Source organism: Equus asinus, chromosome 1 (genome assembly GCF_041296235.1).
Source record: "Equus asinus isolate D_3611 breed Donkey chromosome 1, EquAss-T2T_v2, whole genome shotgun sequence".
Taxonomy (NCBI): domain Eukaryota; kingdom Metazoa; phylum Chordata; class Mammalia; order Perissodactyla; family Equidae; genus Equus; species Equus asinus.
In genome coordinates this window covers 182,833,705-182,853,693 of record NC_091790.1, presented here as the reverse complement: position 1 = coordinate 182,853,693, position 19,989 = coordinate 182,833,705, and the positions used below count along the sequence as shown (strand labels likewise).

General features: G+C 45.2%; 2 protein-coding genes across 3 annotated transcripts in view; one reads left to right on the top strand and one right to left on the bottom strand.

Annotated features, from left to right (window-relative positions):
• The window catches only part of SND1 (staphylococcal nuclease and tudor domain containing 1), a 407,603-nt gene that overhangs the window by 80,151 nt on the left and 307,463 nt on the right, over nucleotides 1-19,989 (bottom strand). For both annotated transcript variants that reach the window (XM_070512822.1, XM_044754776.2), the window contains one exon: nucleotides 19,385-19,494. In XM_070512822.1, the coding sequence (XP_070368923.1) occupies nucleotides 19,385-19,494 (110 nt within the window). The remainder of the gene's footprint in view (nucleotides 1-19,384; nucleotides 19,495-19,989) is intronic.
• LRRC4 (leucine rich repeat containing 4) overlaps nucleotides 1-19,989 on the top strand; it is a 61,565-nt gene that overhangs the window by 20,325 nt on the left and 21,251 nt on the right. The window lies entirely within an intron of this gene.

Below are 19,989 nucleotides of genomic sequence, written 5' to 3'. Positions count from 1 at the left end.
TAGGACTTAAACATTGGATTTTTGATTACAAGTGTTGTGCTTTGTTCCACTATACTAGTCATCTCAACGAACAGACTCATTCCAAGCATTCAACAAGTGTTGAAAGAGCTATGGGAAAGGGTATTTTCAGTTCAGGTGTCAAAGGGACCAAGGAAAGTCAGGTGAGTGTTCCCTGGATGACCTGGGAATTTTGCAGTCCCTGCAGCTTCTGGGGAAATCAAGGGTCAGACTCAGCAACTGAATCAGGTGTTCAGTGAGGACAGTGACGACGTTGCAGATCTGTGGTATTCAGCTAGAGATACAAAGCCATTCCCTTCGTTTCTGCCCAGGAGAGTGGGAAACACCTGGTATTAGCTTGACTCAGGGTTTTCAGGAGAAAAGGGGGCAAGGGTAGGGCCCTGTGGTTTGATCAGGGCTGTCTGGTTTGATGCAGGCATTGCTCTCCTTTCTCATTTCTTGACATTGTGTATGACCCTTCTGAAAGAATCTGGAAGCTTAAGTCAAGAGCATAGAGGATTGGGTCAAAAAAGTATTGAGAAAAAAACACTCAGAGGAATGAGGAAAGGCAATCTCACTTAGGAGGAAGAGGGCAATGCAAGTAGAACCTGTCCTGTGTGCTTAGAGTGGGCAAAGGACTATCTAAAGTCCTCTGTTGTCCAATATGGTGGCCACTTGCCACACGTGCCTATTTAAATTAAGTTTCATTAAAGATTCTGTGCCTCAGTTGCACTAACCAAATTTCAAGTGCTCAATATCTATATGTGGCTACTATACCAGAGAGCACAGATAAAGAACAGTTCCATCGGGGCCAGCCTGGTGATGCAGCGGTTAAGTGCGCACGTTCTGCTTCTCAGCGGCCTGGGGTTTGCCAGTTCGGACCCCGGGTGCAGACATGGCACCCCTTGGCAAGCCAAGCTGTGGTAGGCGTCCCACATATAAAGTAGAGGAAGATGGGCATGGATGTTAGCTCAGGGCCAGTCTTGCTCAGCAAAAAAAAAAAAAAAAAAAAAAAAGGAGGAGGATTGGCAGTAGTTAGTTAGCTCAGGGCTAATTTTCCTCAAAAAAAAAAAAAAAAAAAACAAAAAAAAACACAAAACCCAACCAGAACAGTTCCATCATTGCAGAAAGTTTGTCATCTTCTCTCATTTCTTGATGGTGACAATGAGTAATTTCTGAGACCCCTTTGGGGAAGAACTGAACTTGGGGAGCTAGAGGGTACCATTATTTACTCTCCAGCAAACCTACTAAACCTGAGAACTCACAGAAGCTTAGAGCAACTAGGAGCATGAATCCACCAGTGTACTAGGCTCACCAGGCCCTACACCCTCTCTCCTCAGGGCCTTGCCTGCATGTTCACAGCCACTCTGACCTTTGCATGTTTTATTCCGTTTCTATTTTACGCTGTTTTAATTGATGTTTAATATAGCTTAACTCTGCGTGGTGTTCCAAGCCCCTCACCAGGGGGCCGCTCATAGGCAGAAACAGAATTAATAGCAATCCCCAGAAAATTATGCCCTGTTTCAAAGTTGTCATTGCACCATATAAATGCTTATTATTACTATTGAATTCTCCAGCCCTGACACCTCCCCGTGTTTACTAGGTAGCAGATAAACCTCTGTGTTTGTGCCTTCCCTACTCTACCACACGATCAAGACTAAATATAGCCCTTGTGTGTATGTTTAGCTCCATTTAGCCGTGCTTTGGAAGAGGGGAAAAAAAAAATCAGAGTTAATAAAATTAAATTGCCGGAAAATGTGATTTGTTCCCCCCCCCACTTGACAACCCCTTAAAAGACAAACAGACGTCATTGCTTATTAGTTGGGCAACCAGCCTCAGCTACAGACTCTGATAACATGGCATGGCTTTTGGATCAGCCTCCTGTGAGAGTAGAGGGAGTAAGTCTCAGAGCCAGGATGCTGTGGGCAACGGGTACCACCTGGGGGTCCACCCTGTGCCCTAGCTGACTGTGACGTGAATGGAGTGCTTGAGCTGGAGTCCTGCCCAAGGAGCTCCAGGGCAATCCCAGCTAGGAACTTTCACCTTCCTTCAACTCTCTCAGTGAAAAAAACAAAGCAAAACAACAAAGTAAACCCCCTCCCAACATACAGATAAAGGAAAAAGAAAACCCCTGAACTTATAAGCACTCCTTGGTTGTTTCTTTTGGGCTCTTCTGAAGCTTTAGTTTTTGGCATGAAAAGACAGCAGCTTTGCTACGATCTCATATCAGGAAAAGCAATGGAAAATTCCAGGTTTGTCAAGACACCTGTAATCCTCCCTCTCTGGTGTGCCTTCTCATCCCATATGCGGTTCTTTCTGCACCCCTGTCTACGAAGGGTCTTCTTTACAGAACGCTGAGGCCCCAGATGATTTCTTCCTCTGACATAGCCTCCTGCTCCTTTTCTCACTAAAATAATACAATTTAGAGAATGCACATTTACCTCTTCTGTCTCCCTCTGTCACATACACCTAACTCCCTTTTCCTTTTTATGAGCCACTGTCAGAGTCTTCATTTATTACTTGCACTGCAAGTGGATGAACAGCTGTTGGTGGCTGTTGTTGAGGAGGCACGGTTGGGGGTACAGGTAAGATCAAGACGATGGGAATGTGGGGACTTGAGCTCTCCCATGAATCACAGTGTGAATGTGCCCAAGTGACTAACTTTTTCATGCCTCAGTATTCTCAACTACCATGGACTGTCTGGATGGGACTATATAACCTCAAGAGCCCTTATAGCTATAAAATGCTCTAATTCAGTATTATGAAGGCTGTATGCTCAAGTCCTTGGAAACTGAATGGGTCATGCTTACTTCTATTTATAATCCATTTTTTATTTTTGCACTCAATGCTCTATGGAAAAATGTAGATTTCTATTCTAAATTCTTCTAACCAACAAAGGGAAAGCTCTATTTTAGGTTGTTTGACAGGGAAATGTTTCTAACTAGACTGAATTTCCCATATTATATTTGCTTTGCCTCTTTCCATATTTGCCTAAAAAAGAAATTTCTAAAAAACCAGAAATGCCTTCTGTACTCAGGCAGAGCAGGAATGAGGCTGCACTGGCTGAAGGAAGAAGATGGTGCTGATCTCGGGCCCCAGTGGAGCAGGACTATTTGCCATCTGCTGCATTAGTTGCCTTGTCTCCAAATCGGGCCTGGTCTGTAGTTTGCTGCAAATATCAGGAGCTGAGCCACTAGCACTTCCCACCCATGGCAAGCCTTGAACCCTTTGTACTCTGGCTGCCAAGACAATCTGAAAGCAGGGGGCCACTTTCCAGCTTCGGAGAAAAACATGTGCATTAAATGGAAATAGATTCTTCTGTTCCCTCCCTCTCCTCATTCTCAGCCATTTTGAAAGCTTTAGACTGAAAGAGAGGAAGACCTGTCCGACAAAGCCGAGGAAGGTGATGGAATTGTCAGAGACTGCCCCCACTCCGTCTATGCAGGCCAGAATGGTTTATTAATGATCCATGGGAAAAGAACAATTGTCCTGCTGGCAGATTCACATGTAATTAACCAGCTTCACAGAGTGCTAGCTGCCTTCTCCAGGTCTGGAATCTGCAGACCACAGAGCTACCTGACATAGCAACACTGGGTTTCTGGTGAAATCTCCCTACTGGGAGAGGGGCATCCAAAATAGTGACCTCAACTCACTGGGCACCCAGGAAATATGACCACGATGGCAGTGCTCCTCTGGAGAAGGCTGGCTGTGTGCTCGGGCTGACATGAAAGACCAAAGCTCCCTAATGGCAACAACTAGCTCTGGGAACCGCTACTCCCGCTGGTCACTATTAACTGCCCACTCAGGTAAGTGGCTCCCTCTGCTGGACAGCAGAGGGCACGGAGCAGGGTTATCTTCCAGTAGCCCTCCAAATACTGCGTCCTCAGCCAAAACTATATAGACAGGAGGGCTGGCCCCGTGGCCGAGTGGTTAAGTTCGCGCGCTCCGCTGCAGGCGGCCCAGTGTTTCGTTGGTTCGAATCCTGGGCGCGGACATGGCACTGCTCATCAGACCACGCTGAGGCAGCGTCCCACATGCCACAACTAGAAGGACCCACAACGAAGAATATACAAAACAACTATGTACGGGGGGCTTTGGGGAGAAAAAGGAAAAAATAAAATCTTTAAAAAAAAAAAAAAACCAAAAAAAACTATATAGACAGGAGTTTCTGGGAATTAGCTTATGCTGTGCAAGGTGAAAGACTCAAGCCCCCTCAGCCCCTCCACAGTGCTGAATGACCTTGCTGGGCATGGTGGACAACAGCTGCTTCTGTGTATGTGTGCATTAAAGAACTCACGAAATTCAGGGGGCCGGCCCCATGGCCAAGTGGTCAAAGTTCTGTGCACTCTGCTTCAGTGGCTTGGGTTTGCATCCTGGGTGTGGACCTACCCCACTCATCAGCCATACTGTGGAGGCATCCCACATACAAAATAGAGCTAGATTGGCACAGATGTTAGCTCAGGGTAGATCTTCCTCACCAAAAAAAGTTAGAAAAAAAAAAGAACCCACAAAATTCAAACTATGATACAGAAAGAGGAAAGCAGTTAAGTTAATCAAGCCTTTTTAGTGAGCGCTAACTTTCCTTTTAAGAGCCCTGGGCTTCAAAGACCTTTGGTCATCCTACCAGGTGAGTGAAGCAATAAGTATTTGCTATTCGAAATGCAGTTTTAAAAGTGAGCTCTTTAGTGCATGGCACCTGAAATGTCATGAAGGGGGGGCGGGGGCGTCTCCATCACCTTTCTCAAATGACAGTCAAAGGGTGTTTCCATTGAGGGAGAACAGAAAAAAAGACATACACACACCCTTCCCATGCTTGTTTCTAGAGTCGAGAAAGAAGCTCTTAAAAATCATCTCCATTCTTCATCCCCTGGTGGATACAGACCCTTCCTAAGCACAAGAACCCTTCCTTCATCTCCTGACTCAGGCTCGACCCTAGGCACCCCAAATTCACCCAGAGTGAGCCACAGCTACTATTTGAAATCTCATGGAGGGAATGACAAACCTTTGCACCTTCAGCAAAAACAGAGCCTGTTCACAGGGGTCATGGGCTTTTCACTCGCCACACTCAATTTACATTCTGTTGAAAAATAGATAATAAAGAAAGACAGTGCCCTTTAGAAAAAGAGTGGGGAGGGAAATGCTAGGTGAGGTAGCATTGTCCACCAACTGAGGCCACGCTGCCTCTTCTTGAGTATAGCACATGTGGTGAACCCCTCAAATAAAGCCACACAGTCCAAAAACAGGTTCCATAATAATTTTCTTGCTCATTACCTGCAGTCTCCTTCCTCACCCAGCTTTGATTACAGGAGCCAAACACACTGATTCTCTCATTCCTGTTAAGGCAGCCTAGAAACAAGAATAATCCCAGTTGCAGATCAGCAACATATCAGGCAGAAGGAGAGGTCACTGATGACCTGGTAGGAAATGGATAGCTCATGATACATGAATTGGTGCTGCCTGCCATTTTCACTTGCTACCATTTTAATCAATAAGGAAAAAGGTGAATTGCTATTGACCTCTTCAACACCTCTTAATGATACTGTACAACTTACAAAAACACGAGGAGGGTGAATGAATGAAAGAGGAAGGACAGATGAAAAAAGTCCAGGCAGTGTGAGAATGCTGCATCTCCCTGGAGTTGGTCTTCCCATTACTGGGTGTTGGCATGCTTGGGCACATGTGTGAATGTGTCACAAAGAGCCCTTCCTCACGCCTTGAAGGGCTGGCCATGCAGAGTAGTCTCAGGGCCTCCCTCTACACCTCATGTGCTTGCTGTGCCTCATCAGGGCAACAGGGCATGTGAAGCCCTATAGCTTCTCTTGATGCAAGGCTAGAAGTCTGTATGTTGAGAGGCACTATGGATCCCAAGGCCTCATGAATTTTTGAAGCTGCTGTACTTTAGAGGTGTTTGGTTGGGCTACCTCAGCAACTGACTGTGATTTGGATGGGAAAACAAGAATCAAAAGCTTCGAAGGCCATCTCTAGCTTTGCCCTACTAACTGCACCTCTGTGTCAACTGCCAAAAAAAGCTAGACAGGAAGCAGATAAGGTGAAACTATCTTGCCTCACACCTGATAATGACAAAGAGCATGGCTTCTGAAGTCCAGGCCTGTCCTTTGAAACACCCTAGGCTGAAAAACATGTCATGAAGATCAGAGGTTGGGGCCAAAATGTGCGAGGTCTGATGCAAATACTGGGACAATGACCACATGCAGACAGGCAAGCAACAAACTGTATATGGAAATACAATCTTACCCAGAGAACCAGGAAATAGGACACCCTGTTATGATAGATGGGCACAACAACCCATAACAGGAAGACATACATTTAGTGTCTGATTCTCAGGTTCAGTCCAACCAGTTGGCTACAAGGAAGACTGAGAGAATCCTTCAGCACTCTGGGACAGCTTCTGTTTAGGATATACGGCTTACAGGACGCCAAAGTCATGTCAAGAAAAAGGCAATGTAACAGACTTTATGGCAGAGAGAAAAGGGAAAATTGACCAAAGTTCAGACCAATGAGATGAAGAGTGGTCAGATCTGAGAGTTCAGGACCAAGTGTTCTCCTATTTCATCAACTGAGTCTAAGTATTCAGAAGCAGTTGAGAAAAAAAACCTGTCCAACCAGAGGTCCCTGTCCGGGTCACACAGTGCCCTCAACTTGTGTATGGTTATTTCATCCCAGGCCTGGCAACACTTTTCTATGTAAGTGGGAATAATTGGGGGCTCCTCAAGAACCTCACCGCTACACCTTAATAATTACCTTTCAGCCCTCTCCAGGCAGAAGAGGGCCCAGTGCTCCCATTTTGCAGATGGTGAAACCAAGGCAGGCAGTAATGTATCAAATATGAAACAGAATCCAAACTTAAAAACTCATGAGTGAAAACAATGAGAGCCCTTCAGGATGCTCTTGGCACTCTTGCTTAAATGATTCTCCAGAGACAATGAGTCAGGGTATAATTGTGTAATTCTGAAAACGGTGACAATATAGTTCACCAGCGTCCCCACCTTCCTCCCACGAATACCTGAAGGGCCAACACATAGTGCAAAATAAAATGCAAGTTACAAAGCTGCTGATGTGTTTAGAGTGGAAGTGCTGAGATTAGAAGGAGGAAGTGGTTAAGTGCACCCTAGGCGTTTGGAAATGGCCGCGTCCGCAGCCCTGTAAGCTGATGAAGGATGAGCTCTGGTTGTCCCTGACAGGCGGACAGAGAGATTGGCCCCACACTCAGGAGGTGGAGAGCATGCCTGTGAGAGGGCATGAAGATAAGAAACAACTATTTAGCAAACCCCAGTACCCTCCTACAAGGAATCTTCCAATTTCGAAAGTGACCCTATTCTAAAATTACCAAGTGGCAAGTGGCCAGGCCAAAAATCCATATCCAATCAGTGGTAATGGACTATTTGTTGCATTTCCTCATAAGACTGCAGTGGTGCTATAAAAATCCCGGGTCAGTAGTTTTAGATGTATTTAACTGGAGAGGTAACAGCATCCCAGCACTGCAAGCACTATAGAGACTTCTGAAGTGAAGTGGCATATGCAGGCCTCTGGCAGGGGATGAAGGGACCTGTTGGTCTCATTTGCATGATCTTCTACCTCTAGTTGTACATTCAGTGCCAAGATCCTTTTCTGGTAACCATTAAATATAGAATTCCACTGCATCAAGACAGGGGAGGGGAGAAGAGGGAGGCATTATGCTAACCTGGAAAGAAAAATGGCACAGTGAAGCAGTTTCTAATTCAACTTTGCATTCCTGGCACAAAGGATAGCTTTTGTTCTTGCTGCAGTGACTGTCCCAAAGGATTCGTCTTGGGGTCCTTTTCTTATCCCTTTCAATCCTGGTTAACACCGAGATCTTTCTTTAGAGCTCCTACCTGGCACTCTGCGATCCTCCAACCCTCCAATTTAATACCGATCGAAGATAAACCCATGGCAATCTTAGACTGCTGTGGTCGTGGCAAGGTGGTATAGGGACAAAAAAGAGCACTGCTACTCCATCAGAAGATAAGGAAGCCTGGGCCAGCCAGGATCTAGATAAGTCATTCCTGAATCCCTCGTTTTCAAGTTGCAGTGACACTAGGAAATGAGCAAGATCAGAAGCCCTGTGTAAACAGAGAGAAAGCAGGGAAAGCCCTCGGTATTGGCAGATCATCCTCCAAATACCCCTATGGCAGTTTGAGTGAATGGCAAAGATACTCAAGCCACTATTTCTTAGGCTTCTATGAGGGATCTGTGGAGTCCTCATTCCCCCTCTCTTGGTGATGATTGGCCTTGTCTGTCTGTAGTCAGGTCTAGAAGAGGCTCTGTGCATAGGCTACGACTCTTTGGACTTTTGCTTTTCCACAGAATGTGATATTGCCTAGAAAGAAGTGGTTCTAACGTGTAGGACCATGCAGAAGCAGAGGCAAAGAGACCCTGTCTTTTTTCTTACTTTGTAGAAAAGAGACTGGCTGACCCCTACGGTACTTAAATGCTCTTTTGAGAACTTAGACCAAGGATGGCAAATAGGTATCAATGCAAGTACCAAGTCCATTCAACTGGTAGTAGCTTCTAGGAGCCCTGTTTTGAGAAGGTTCTGAGTTCTAAGCCAAAGCAGTGCTGTGACTGACTGGGAATGTCTGCCACGGGGGCAAGACTGGATGGGGGTAGCATGTGCATATTTGCTGTTACTGGCTTAAACAGACAGGTCTGGGATGTGAAAAGCACTGGAGAGGACTAATTATTGTTCTCTGTTGGTTTTTATATGAATGCTGCTCCCAACACACATGACTATGCCCAGCCTCCTTCTCTGCTCTGGGTACAGTGGTCTGTCCACACTCAAGTTTTAATTCTAGATTTTAGCCAAACCCCGAGAGGATTTTCATTGATAATAAAAATGATGATGCAAACTGTTCACTGAGTGTTTACTATCTACCAGGGTACCAGCACTGGGTACTTTACATATATACATTATTTCCACAAGAACCCTATAAAGAAGGTACCCTCATCATAGGTGAGGTAATTAGGCTTACCAAGACTGCTGTACTGCACAACACCAGGGGCACCATTCATATTGAATTCTATTATGCACTGAGATTGCCCTGATTTTATTTTATTTTTTTGAGGAAGATTAGCCCTGAGCTAACATCTGCCACCAATCCTCCTCTTTTTGCTGAGGAAGATTGGTCCTGAGCTAACATCTGTGCCTATCGTCCTCTATTTTATAAGTGGGACACCTGCCACAGCATGGCTTGACAAGTGGTGGGTAGGTTAATGCCTTGGATCCAAACTGGTGAACCCCACGCTACCGAAGCGGAGCACACAACCTTAACTGCTACGCCACCAGGCCGGCCCCCTAGATTGCCCTGATTTTAGAGAGGCTAAGAATTGTGTCCAAGGTCACTCAGGAAGTAGTGAAGTTAGAATGAGAACCCATGTCTGACTCTGGACATGTTACTAACAGAGTTTTTTGTTAGGTGACAAAGGGAAAATGTCTTTAAGTGTTATGGAGATGGGTCTAAGAATGAACTTATCCTTCCTGAATATGTGACACATGTTGTTCAGACCAGGTTAGGGTATCTCTGCTGTTAATTCTCAAGCTTGCTCATAATCTTATTTCATGCACCACAGCATTTCATAACAGACCATTGGTCACTTTCATTTTCAAAATCCATTTAAGTTCAGTTGACCAGAAACTGTCACAGGTGGAGTGGCAATTGGGAAGTTCATCAGTAAAGCCAGGTTTGGAACACAGAGGATCTCATCCAGTCCTTGGCAACAGACACAGGGAATGGACATGCTAATGACAAGAGGGCAGGGTTAAGGTGGCTCATCCACCACAACAGTCACTCCTGTGTCCTTGGGGGAGTCACCTGGGAAACACGAGAATGTTAGTATTACCTGGAGAGCAAATGCAATCTACAATCCGCTTATTCTTTGCTGGAAGCCCAACTGTTGTATATTAAATGAGCTGTGTTCTAGAAAGGTATCAGCTGAATTATATAATTCTAAGAGGAAATTATTAACAATTAGGCAGTGGGTGTGTCTGGGAATGGTTAGGACGAACAGGGAGGCATGAGTCCTGAAGACCCCCAATGTGCTAGCATAAATGCTCACACTCAAGTGTGCAAGGGTGTTGGCCAGTGTGTTGGCGTTGTGTGTGAAGCTCTTCTGGAAACAGAACAGGCAAGTCTGTATGAGGTCATCTTTTCTGTGGAAAGTAAATATGATCTGCTAGTCAGAAGATATGAATGAAACAGAGAACTATTTTCCAAATTAGGCTTCCATAAGGAGGTAGACAGACTTCATAATAAGGGATTTCACCTAAAAAAACAAAAATTTTGAGCTGCTTTTCTTCAGCCCTTTGTTATTGTAGTAAGAATATTAGTATTAGCTTCTTGTTTTTTTTTTTAAAGAATCCTTACCAAAGCTCAAGAAGCAGTGAATGTTCAGGAGGATTGAAGAGGTAAGGGAAACCAGGAATTGCTGTTATTAGGTGCATCCGATACATCTAAATGAAAATAAACGGCACCCAGCTCTTCCAGCACAATTGTTACCTCTGAGGAGTCTAGCAGTCTCTTACCTCCTGAGAACGTTTCTCCATTTGTTCTGGGTCACAGGCTCTACGAAGCTATACAGAAGGTAGACCAGGATGTGCTTGGCAATAGCTATCTTCCACAGAGAAGGCTCATAAAGAACATCATTTTATGTCAGATAGGCTGACAGTATCAAATACCATAGGTAGCAGGAGTTCTGCTTAGCAAGGCTCTGTTGGAAGGACTTTCATGACCTTGTGTTTGTAATGATAATCTTTTGTGAACCAGTAAATGCATTCTCCAACAGCAATCACTGACCCTGCTTACTCGCAGGCCTCAAGTGAGATGAGGTTCAAAGTAAGTACTGTGTACCATTCTAGTAGAAAGATCCAAGAGGAAGTCATGTTTAAGCCTTTCACCTCTTTACTCTGGGAATGATGCAGATCAGAACTAAAGACGAAGAGGAAAAATAAGCACCAGGGATTGCCAAGACTTCTCTTTGGGGAGGAAACTGCAATTGTCAGGTCTAAGGAATATACGTCTTATCTCCTTTTACTGGTAGGAATAGTAAGAAAAACAAATTGGCAAAGAAAACATGAAAGTCTCTCAAGGAAGAATTTACAGCAGTAGGGACAAATTCCCTAGGGAAAGGAGGAATCTTTCTGCTGAATAGGATTTTCTTCCCTGGGATAGAATTACATCCATGAGACCTTCCTACGTATCCCAAGGCGGCCAAATCTCTTACGGTCCTAAACCTCACTCCACCTTATTCTGCCCCCAATTCCAACAGCCAGCCTGGAATGTGAACACTAGCCTCTGGAGGGCAGTGAGGGCTATCAAACCTATATACCAGTCAGCCTGTACGACATACTTACAGGTAACCGGATCTTGGCCAAGCCAATGAAAAACTAGGCCCAGCAGCTATTTCAGAAGAATGGATGCAATTCTATGCTTGACTGGCTACGCAAGTTCCAAGCAGAAGAACAGGGAAACAGACAACAGCCTAGCTGAGCCAGCAGCTCTGCAGAGAGGAATCCCACTGGAGCCGGCCCACTGTTGGCACCCATCAGCACACAATGCTGAGCTGGCTTGGGGAAGGCTACTGGTGAGGGAGATGAAGCTACCTGAGGAATTTAAAAGCTGATAGGGAGATCAGCAGCTAGGGGAAGAGGAAAAAAAGGGCAATGTGACAGTATCCTCATTCTTCATTTTTACCTCGCCTCTTCTCATTGTGATGCCATTTTCATTTAGGGGCTGGAATGGGATTTGAGGGCCCTCCTTCCAGGGCTTTTAGAGATACTTGGCAAGGGCCAGGAGCCGAGAAATGAAAGGGCTGTAAGTGGGTGGATAACAGCCTGGTATTCACATGGTGCTTACAGCCCATTACTGAAGAGGAATTTGTTGACTTGAACTTCAAAATAAACCCTTCACCTCATTTAATAGTTTGATCTACAAAAGGAGAGGATGGGAAACACCAGGGAGGAAAAGAGACAAGTAGCCTATGTTTGGAGAGAGATGAAGGAACACAAATGCTTTCTATTTCAACAGTGGAATTTTTTCAAAACACACATTGTTATCTCATTATCTTTAAATATCCTGGCTGGACATACTGGGAGACCCAGGGAGGTGAGGGTCCCACAGTAAATCAGATCTTAGTAATGGACTTTTTCAGTGAGCAGTTCCTGAATTAGCAGCTATGTGTCCAGCCTCAGTATTGCCAAGTCTTCCTCACTGCCCTGCAAACGCTGAGCTTAGAGAGCTTTTCCAAAGAATTATAAAGGACAACAAAAGAACAGGCTTTCTTCCCAAGCTCTAGAGTTAGGTCACGGGGAGCCAATTAGTTGATTTCAGGAGTATCTTTTGGGTATCTCTTATATACTAGGCAAAACAGAAAGAACACAAAGACAAAAGCACAGTTCCTGTCCTTGAGCTTACAATCTAGCGGGGAGACCAACAGAGACAGATCCCTTCAAAATCTTTGGTCAGTGTGTGACAGATGTGTGCACAGGGTGCTATGGGGACCAAAGGAAGGGCATCTTCCTAGCCTGGGAGATCAAGGGAAGGCAACCTAGAACAGGAGATGTATCTTGAAGGACAGGTAGGAATAAGAAAGCAAAGAAGGGGGATGGCTGATATACTGGGTAGAGAGCTTAAGTTGACCTACGGGATGTGAGACTGGAAATGGAATGATATATATGGCGAACTGTGAGTATAATAAGGTTAGTCCTGATGAGGTACCAATTATGCAATGAGCAGTGGTGAGACATGAAGTTGGAGAAGTAAGCAAGGATATATATATAAACTAAGGAGATTAGACTTTACCCCAGAGGCAATGGGGAGTTTATTTATAAACAATGTGCTTACTTAGTCAGATTTGTCTTTCAAGAAAGATTAGAGGGGCTGGCCCCGTGGCTGAGTGGTTAAGTTCGCGCGTTCTGCTTCGGCAACCCAGGGTTTTGCCAGTTTGAATCCTGGGCACAGACATGGCACCGTTCATTAAGCCATGCTGAGGCGGCGTCCCACATGCCACAACTAGAAGGACCCACAACTAAAAATACACAACTATGCACCAGGAGTCTTTGGGAGAAAAAGGAAAAGTAAAATCTTAAAAAAAAAACCCAACAACAAAAAAGAAACATTAGAAACAGGAATATGGATATACATGATCAAACTGAAAAGAAGCGAGATAGGTTAGAGAGGAATCATTATATAAAAAGTAAGGCCCACAAAGGTCAAACAACAGATGAAGCAGGGATCAGGCAGTCAACAGACACAAGAACTGTGACAACAGCAGGCTAAATATTTTGGGGAGGCATGGCCATAGCAAATCACTCAGATCCCTCTGCAGTATTGTGAGCATCCAGAATCAGACTCAGTGGTTCCTTACCAGAGGTGAATTATTCTCAGACAATACTGGAGTTTTCAGGAAGTCCTTTACAAATTAATTACTTCCAGATATTTGAGGGTTAAGTGATAAAATACGGCTAAAAGAATGATCACCTTCTAACAGCAAAATTGGCAAAATTTGGAGAGAAAAAGCACCTGATTTGGAATGCAGACATTTGAGCTTTGGTGTTTGTTCTGCAACAAGCTCTGTGAGTGGAGGAAGGTCACTGTGCATCTCAGTTTCCTGCACTGTAAAACTGGGATAATATTTTTCTTATAGGTTTGCTGGGAGCTTAAAATGAAATATTGTATATGGAAGCACTTTTACACTAGAAAGTGCTCTATCGAATGAAACTTGGATCACTATTAAGACAAAGTCTTCACCCGAGCCCCCTTCAAAGAAAACAGCCTTAAACAGAAAACAAACTGAAAGATCACTGGTGAGTGATGACCTGTCAAGAGTGTGTGGGGAGCTAAGAAAAGCCTTAGCCCCCAATAGCCTTTAACGTCTCATGGAATAACAGAGCTGTCGAGAAAGCTGGCCTTACTGCAGTCCTTATTTCCTGGGCAGTGGCGGACATAATCTAGAATAGGCTGTTTTTGTGCAGGTAGGCGAAGCCTTGCCGGCTTGCTTTTCCAGCAGATTAATTCTGGTGGCTCAGCGAGGGTTACTCTTGGGCCCAGCACTCAGGGAGAGGCTGAGAACAGTGCCTCCCAGGCCTTAGGTGCACCAGGTCTGCTTCACCCTCGTGGATCTCTCTGTGGCTTGAACTATCTTCATCGCTTTGATCCAGAGATTTAACTTTGCTACTGTTCCCCCTGCCGTGTGTCTCCTGGACAGGGAAGGGCCCGCACAGACAGACGGGAACAGGAAGGGTGAGAAAGTACATACCACATGTCTGTAGGGGAACTGAGTTAGATCACCAGTAAACTGCTTAGACTGGTTTATCTTTTTCAGACAAGATGCAGCACACATGGTACTAAAACAAAAAAGATGGAACCACTTTCCTTTTATTCTAAGTTTTCTTTCCCAAATACTCCTCCATAAACATACACCAGTCTTCACTGCTGAGTCCATATTCCCCTGAAACATAAATACACGTTCTTCGAACAGCAACGGTCGCTTGTAATGCTTTTATGCATCTTTGTTCTCAAAAGAGCAGGGGGTAGTGGGAGAGAGGAAATCCAGGACTGTGCCCTGGCCCCTGTAGCATGAGCTCCCCAGGGGGACATCCTCCCTTTTGATGCCAGCAGGAAGAAGGGAAATAGGTCAGGGCAGCAGCCGGAGTTTTCAGCTCAGGCTGTCCAGCATGAGGACGTCATTTTCCAGGCAACAGCAAAGGACAATTTCTGAGATCCCAGAGAGGACAAAGGGGTCATTGAGAAAGGCCCTGGAAATGATCATCAAACCTCCATATATCCCACTCCCTTCCCCAGGGAAGTGCGCCTCCTACAGCCTGGAACTGTGAAGAGGGTTAAATTGTAGCATTGATCTTGTTCAATAATACACTCTGGCCCCTTCTCTAAAAGAGCAGGTTTTCCCAACAGCGACCACAGTGCCTACAGGCAGCAGCTGGTCAGTGAGTGAATGCTGGCTAACTGGCCTTCAAGCAAAAAGGTGTGACGAGATCCCGAATGATTGTTTTATTCACAGGAAGGGCCTTTAAAGGAAGAGGATGGCTTTGGATTGCTACATCAGTGTTTTAGACAGCAAGACCAAGGCAGGAAAGAATCACTTACCCAGGACCACATGGTAACTGGAGCGTGAAAACTTAGGAGTTTGCACTTTTAAGCTGGTTAATGCCATTTCTTACCACTACTTCTGGGAAGATGCCAGCAATGGGCACAATTCCTCATCTGGAAGTTTATACCATATCTTCCTGTCCTTGGCACTGTGGCAGGGAATTGCCTGAAAGAGGCAGCTGTGTTGGCGGGGGGAGGGGGGAGGCGGGCAAAAGGTTATGTCATCAAGCACATGCCATCCAATGGGACACAGCACTCATAGCTCACAGTCACAAATAAAGCAATTGACACAATGATCTCAAATGTGGTTCAGAAGCCAGCCCAGCCTCAAAGGCAGGGGACATGAGAGCAAACTCATTTTCAGGGTTATAACAAGCCATTTAAAACCAATTCAGCAGGCTCTGTACAGCAGGGGTCATCAAACTTTTTTGATAAAAGACAAACAGCAAATATTTTGGGCCTTGTGGGCCATATATAGCCTCTGTTGTAACTACTCCACACCACTGTTAAAGCACAAAAGCAGCCACAGACAGTACATAAAACAATTAGTGTGTCTGTGTTTCAATAAACCTTTATTAACAAAAACTGGCAGTGGGTTGGATTCACCCATCCCTGCTATACACTAACAGAGTCAAGCTGGGAAGAACAGTTGAGATTACTGGATTTCCTTTGAGTAAGAGTAAGAGTGAAGTCCTCTGAGAGTTCCTTGGCTGCTTTGGCCTTCAAGGTCACAAAGAGAATCAGGTAAGGACATGATGTCTAACTTACTGTTCCTCTTGCCCTGGGGCTGTCAGCACCACCAGAATGCCCAGACCACTGACCTGGAACAGTGCTCCCGAACTCCCAACTCAGGGAAAGGAATGAAAGCCAACAGGAACCAGTGTCTGAGGAGAAGGACCATGGAAAAGAATGGAGTAAAAGAAGAAATGCAATGAAAGGTGGGAGGGGAGATACTTAGGAAAATGGAGCTGAATGATGGCCAGAAATATTAGTAACTCCATGCTGACTAGTGTCATTGTAAAACACATTTAAGGAAAGCAGGACTATCAGGTCTCAAGACAGTGAGGGCCATCTGAAATGTAAAGAGACTTGTCTGAGACTGTGCAGGCTCCACATGAGGATATGGGATGGAAAGACTACAGTTCTTTCTTCACCCCAAATAGAGAAAGAGGCAGCAATTCCTGTGCTGGCTATCAGACAATGCAATTCATAAATAGGGAGTCACTTTTCAGGGCCAGGCACCCTGTACCCTAGCTTTCTGTCTGCTCCTTGGCAGGGGGCTGACCTGGGGGGCAGTGTCCATTATACAGTCCCTCTGCCACTCCTTATGCTTCTCTAGTCAGTTTACGGGGTCACATACGGAAGTGCAACTCAACAGACATGCCTCTGTGGGATCACATGGGGGCCCAGGAGGTGCTGTGGACTCAGGAAATCTGTGCGCTTCTCCTCTCCTATATGATAATGCAGATTTATAGTAACTGGAAAGCAGGTGGGGGTAGAGAAATCCTGGCCCAAAATAAGATGATAAAAATTTAACAGGGAGGGATGGGACAGGTTCAAGGACAATCACATATTCACAATACCTGATTATCTAAGCTAAATCTAATTATCAAAGGAATAGGCACAAGCTACAAAAAGTTGGTTCCTCTGCGGCCATCACAGAAGTGGCTCAGCTCCAGAAGAGCTCCTGGAGTGGAATGTGGCACAGCGGAGGCTGCCCTGAAGGTAAGAGCTACGTGAGGTGGGCAGTGGGGAGCCACACTAGGCATCCACGCAATTGCCTTGTACTTTCTCTTAAGGGTGGGAAGGACCTCTGCCTCCAGGAGTGCTTATCCATGAAGTTTTTCTAGATCCTTGTGGAGTAGGGTGAGGAAGACAAGGAGAAAAGCTCCTTGGGAAAACATGGAATAAAAATGAAGGTACTATACAGGTAAAAGTAAATAAACCTCTAACAAAGCAAACCAAAACAACTTTTCTTCATTCTTACACTGTTCAGAAGACAGTTTTCATATTTTATAGGAAGGGAAATGCCCAGGAGAATAGGCTATAACTGGTTCCTTTAGCCAAAATCCCAAGTTATTCTTAGGCCATCCTCATCTTTCCTCTGGATAAGCAGAGTCACCCCAAGCAATCATATAAGCAGCTAAGAAAATGCAGAAAGCTTCTTTATCAAGAGAGCCTCAACTCAAGGCTAAGCAAGATTGGGAAACTACAACCAAGAAAGAGAAATGTGAACTCTGGATTAGACTAAGGATCTGCAAACGCATTCACACGCCAAGGGCATCAAAGAAGATGGGGAGAAGTTAAATGTCAGCAAATATACGGACAAAGGTAAGGTCATAATAACCATGAGAGAGTGAAAAAGCTTTGGGCCACTCACTCCTTTTAGGGGTCAGTATTCTCTTTAACCCCTTTGTACTTTTGGATATCACCTGCGGGCCAGAAACATGATCAGGAAGAAAAGTGGCTGAGGAAACAAGAGTTGAAAAAGACAGGGAAAGAAACTTTAGGAGATGTGAAACAGCAAGGAGGTGACTATGGTGAGAAATGGGAAACAAAACAGAAACGTGATTTAGATAGTAAGCCATGAGAATGTTACTCACAAACGTTTCAGGCAATCCAAGGAGGGGATTTCCTCCCTGTACCCAAAGCACAACAACAAACAAACATCTGTTGCTGCTGTCTTTGTAAGGTCTTTGAGTATGACCTTGAGTGGACTCACCTGCTTTTTCCAACATGAAACTGCTGTGGAGTTCATTACCCAGAGGCCCACAGAGGGAAATTCTACATTTTCCCCTTCCACCCAATCCCTGTGCCACTTCAGCAACTGAAACAGCTACTGACGGACAACTGAAATGTCTGGGTTCTTGAAATAACTTCTCTAGCAGGGGGCCATCTTTAACTGACAAAAATTCAAGGTACAGTGTGCAGTTACAAACGGGGAGGAGGAAGGGAGGAGGAAGGCACCCTGGAAGCTAATATAAGAATTTCTACCTCACAAAAATAAATACATCTCACCAAAAACAAAATAGAGGGCAATGTGAGACTGATGACTCAATAAAGGAGTTAAGCCCATGCCCTACCCCCCCTGTACTGATGGCCAACAGAGCCATGCAGCACCCAGGTAGTTGCAGTTCACGTTTGGGAAATGGAACCCGTCTCTCTTGAATTCAGGATTTCTTTTGACACACTGCTTTCTTTCACAAAATGAGAAGGCAAGTGCTAGAGAAATCCCAAAGAGGTGGCAAGCAACAGCAATAATACTGCTTCGCCAGAAGTCAAAGTGGTGGTTCTTTTGGGGCCAGGGTAGTCCAACACAAGCATCTTGGGCTAGCCTGTTCTCCTGTACCTCTCACACCTAACATAGTCCCTGGCAATTCAAATCAAAATGAGAGATGCTGCAGCTTATGAATAGGTATTTCTATCACTTAACATCCCAAAGAAGCCAACATGTCTGATCTCAAGGATCTACAAAGACTCATGAGAGAGAGAACCTCTAGGACTCCATATTCTTTTTGCTCTGTGCACATAATGATATTGCATGAAAGCTGGAGGGACCCTACCGATTTGATTGTAAAAGAACTGAGGACAAAGGCAGATCTAAAAGCCTAAGCCTGAGCCCAGCACAGCCTCCCATTGTTCCTTTCTTGTGCCCACCTGGCAGGATGAATGACTGGCATATTCCCGGAAAGAAGGCGGATCTGTTGACTATGACTTGATAAAAGTTAGCAGGTAGATGGGCACCAGAGCAGCTGAGAAGCCTAACTCCTGCCTGCAAGAGTCAGCTCAACAGGCAGAAACAGAAATACAATTAAATTGAGTCAGAAAACCCGCTACAGAAAATGCAATTACTCAAAGATACAAATAAATGTTCAAAGAAAATTGGCCCCTGACAGAGTTAGTCAAGCTTCTAAACCCAGCTGGAGGCAGGCAGCTCAGGCTAATTCGCTGAGGAGGACTGCAAACCTGTAAGCTCTCTCTGTCAAGATCCTGGCTAGGCTGGCCTGGTGGTCACCACGCAACCCAGGACACCAATGGTGAGGAGCAATTTGGGGGCGGCTGGCCAACGATGAAGGGCTCAAGGAAATAAGATGTGGGCAGACAGAGAATGGGTCGTGGATGTGGAAGGCTGAGCACCAGAAAAAGTGACAGACTCATCTCTGACACGGCAGAAAAACATCAGACCAAGTGAGCCTTATTTTCTCATCCCGCCTCATACAAGAAGCAACTGGAAGGTGTCCTACCTCTCGTTGCAGCACCAGTTCCTTGGTGAAAAGCGTTGCTTCCTCACTGAAGGGCTCTCCCTCCTGCACCAAGCCTGGCAGGTTTCGGGCTCCTCTGGGGCATTCAATGCCTGTGTCAGGAGAAAAGGAGAATTTGCGATGAAAAGGGCCCACTAGGCCTGGTGTCCAGCAAGGACAGTTCCCTGACACTTCTAATGAGGCAGGCATTAGATGAGAATGCCACCACGTCTGAGATAAAGTAGAGGTAGTGGCAGAAGAGGAGGAGCTCAGTTGGCCCCAGGTGGGAAAAACCAACACTATGACAGCAGCAACAACAGAGAGGAGCTCCCAGTCACAGCATCTGGGAGTTGTCAGAGGAGCCGGGGAGTTCCAAATAACATGTAGGATGAATCCTCATCTTGTACTCTTCGCTCCTTACAGTCCTCTGGTCTCACTGCCTTAACTATCACTTACAGAAATGGCTCTTTCACCTAAATTATACTGATATCCCCAGCCATTCTGTCTCCTGAGAGCCATTCCAGCTGACTCCTAGACATTTTCTCTTTACTATCTGACTTTCACATCAAATTCAAAAGTGTTAACTCAGTGTCATTTTCCTCTTCAAA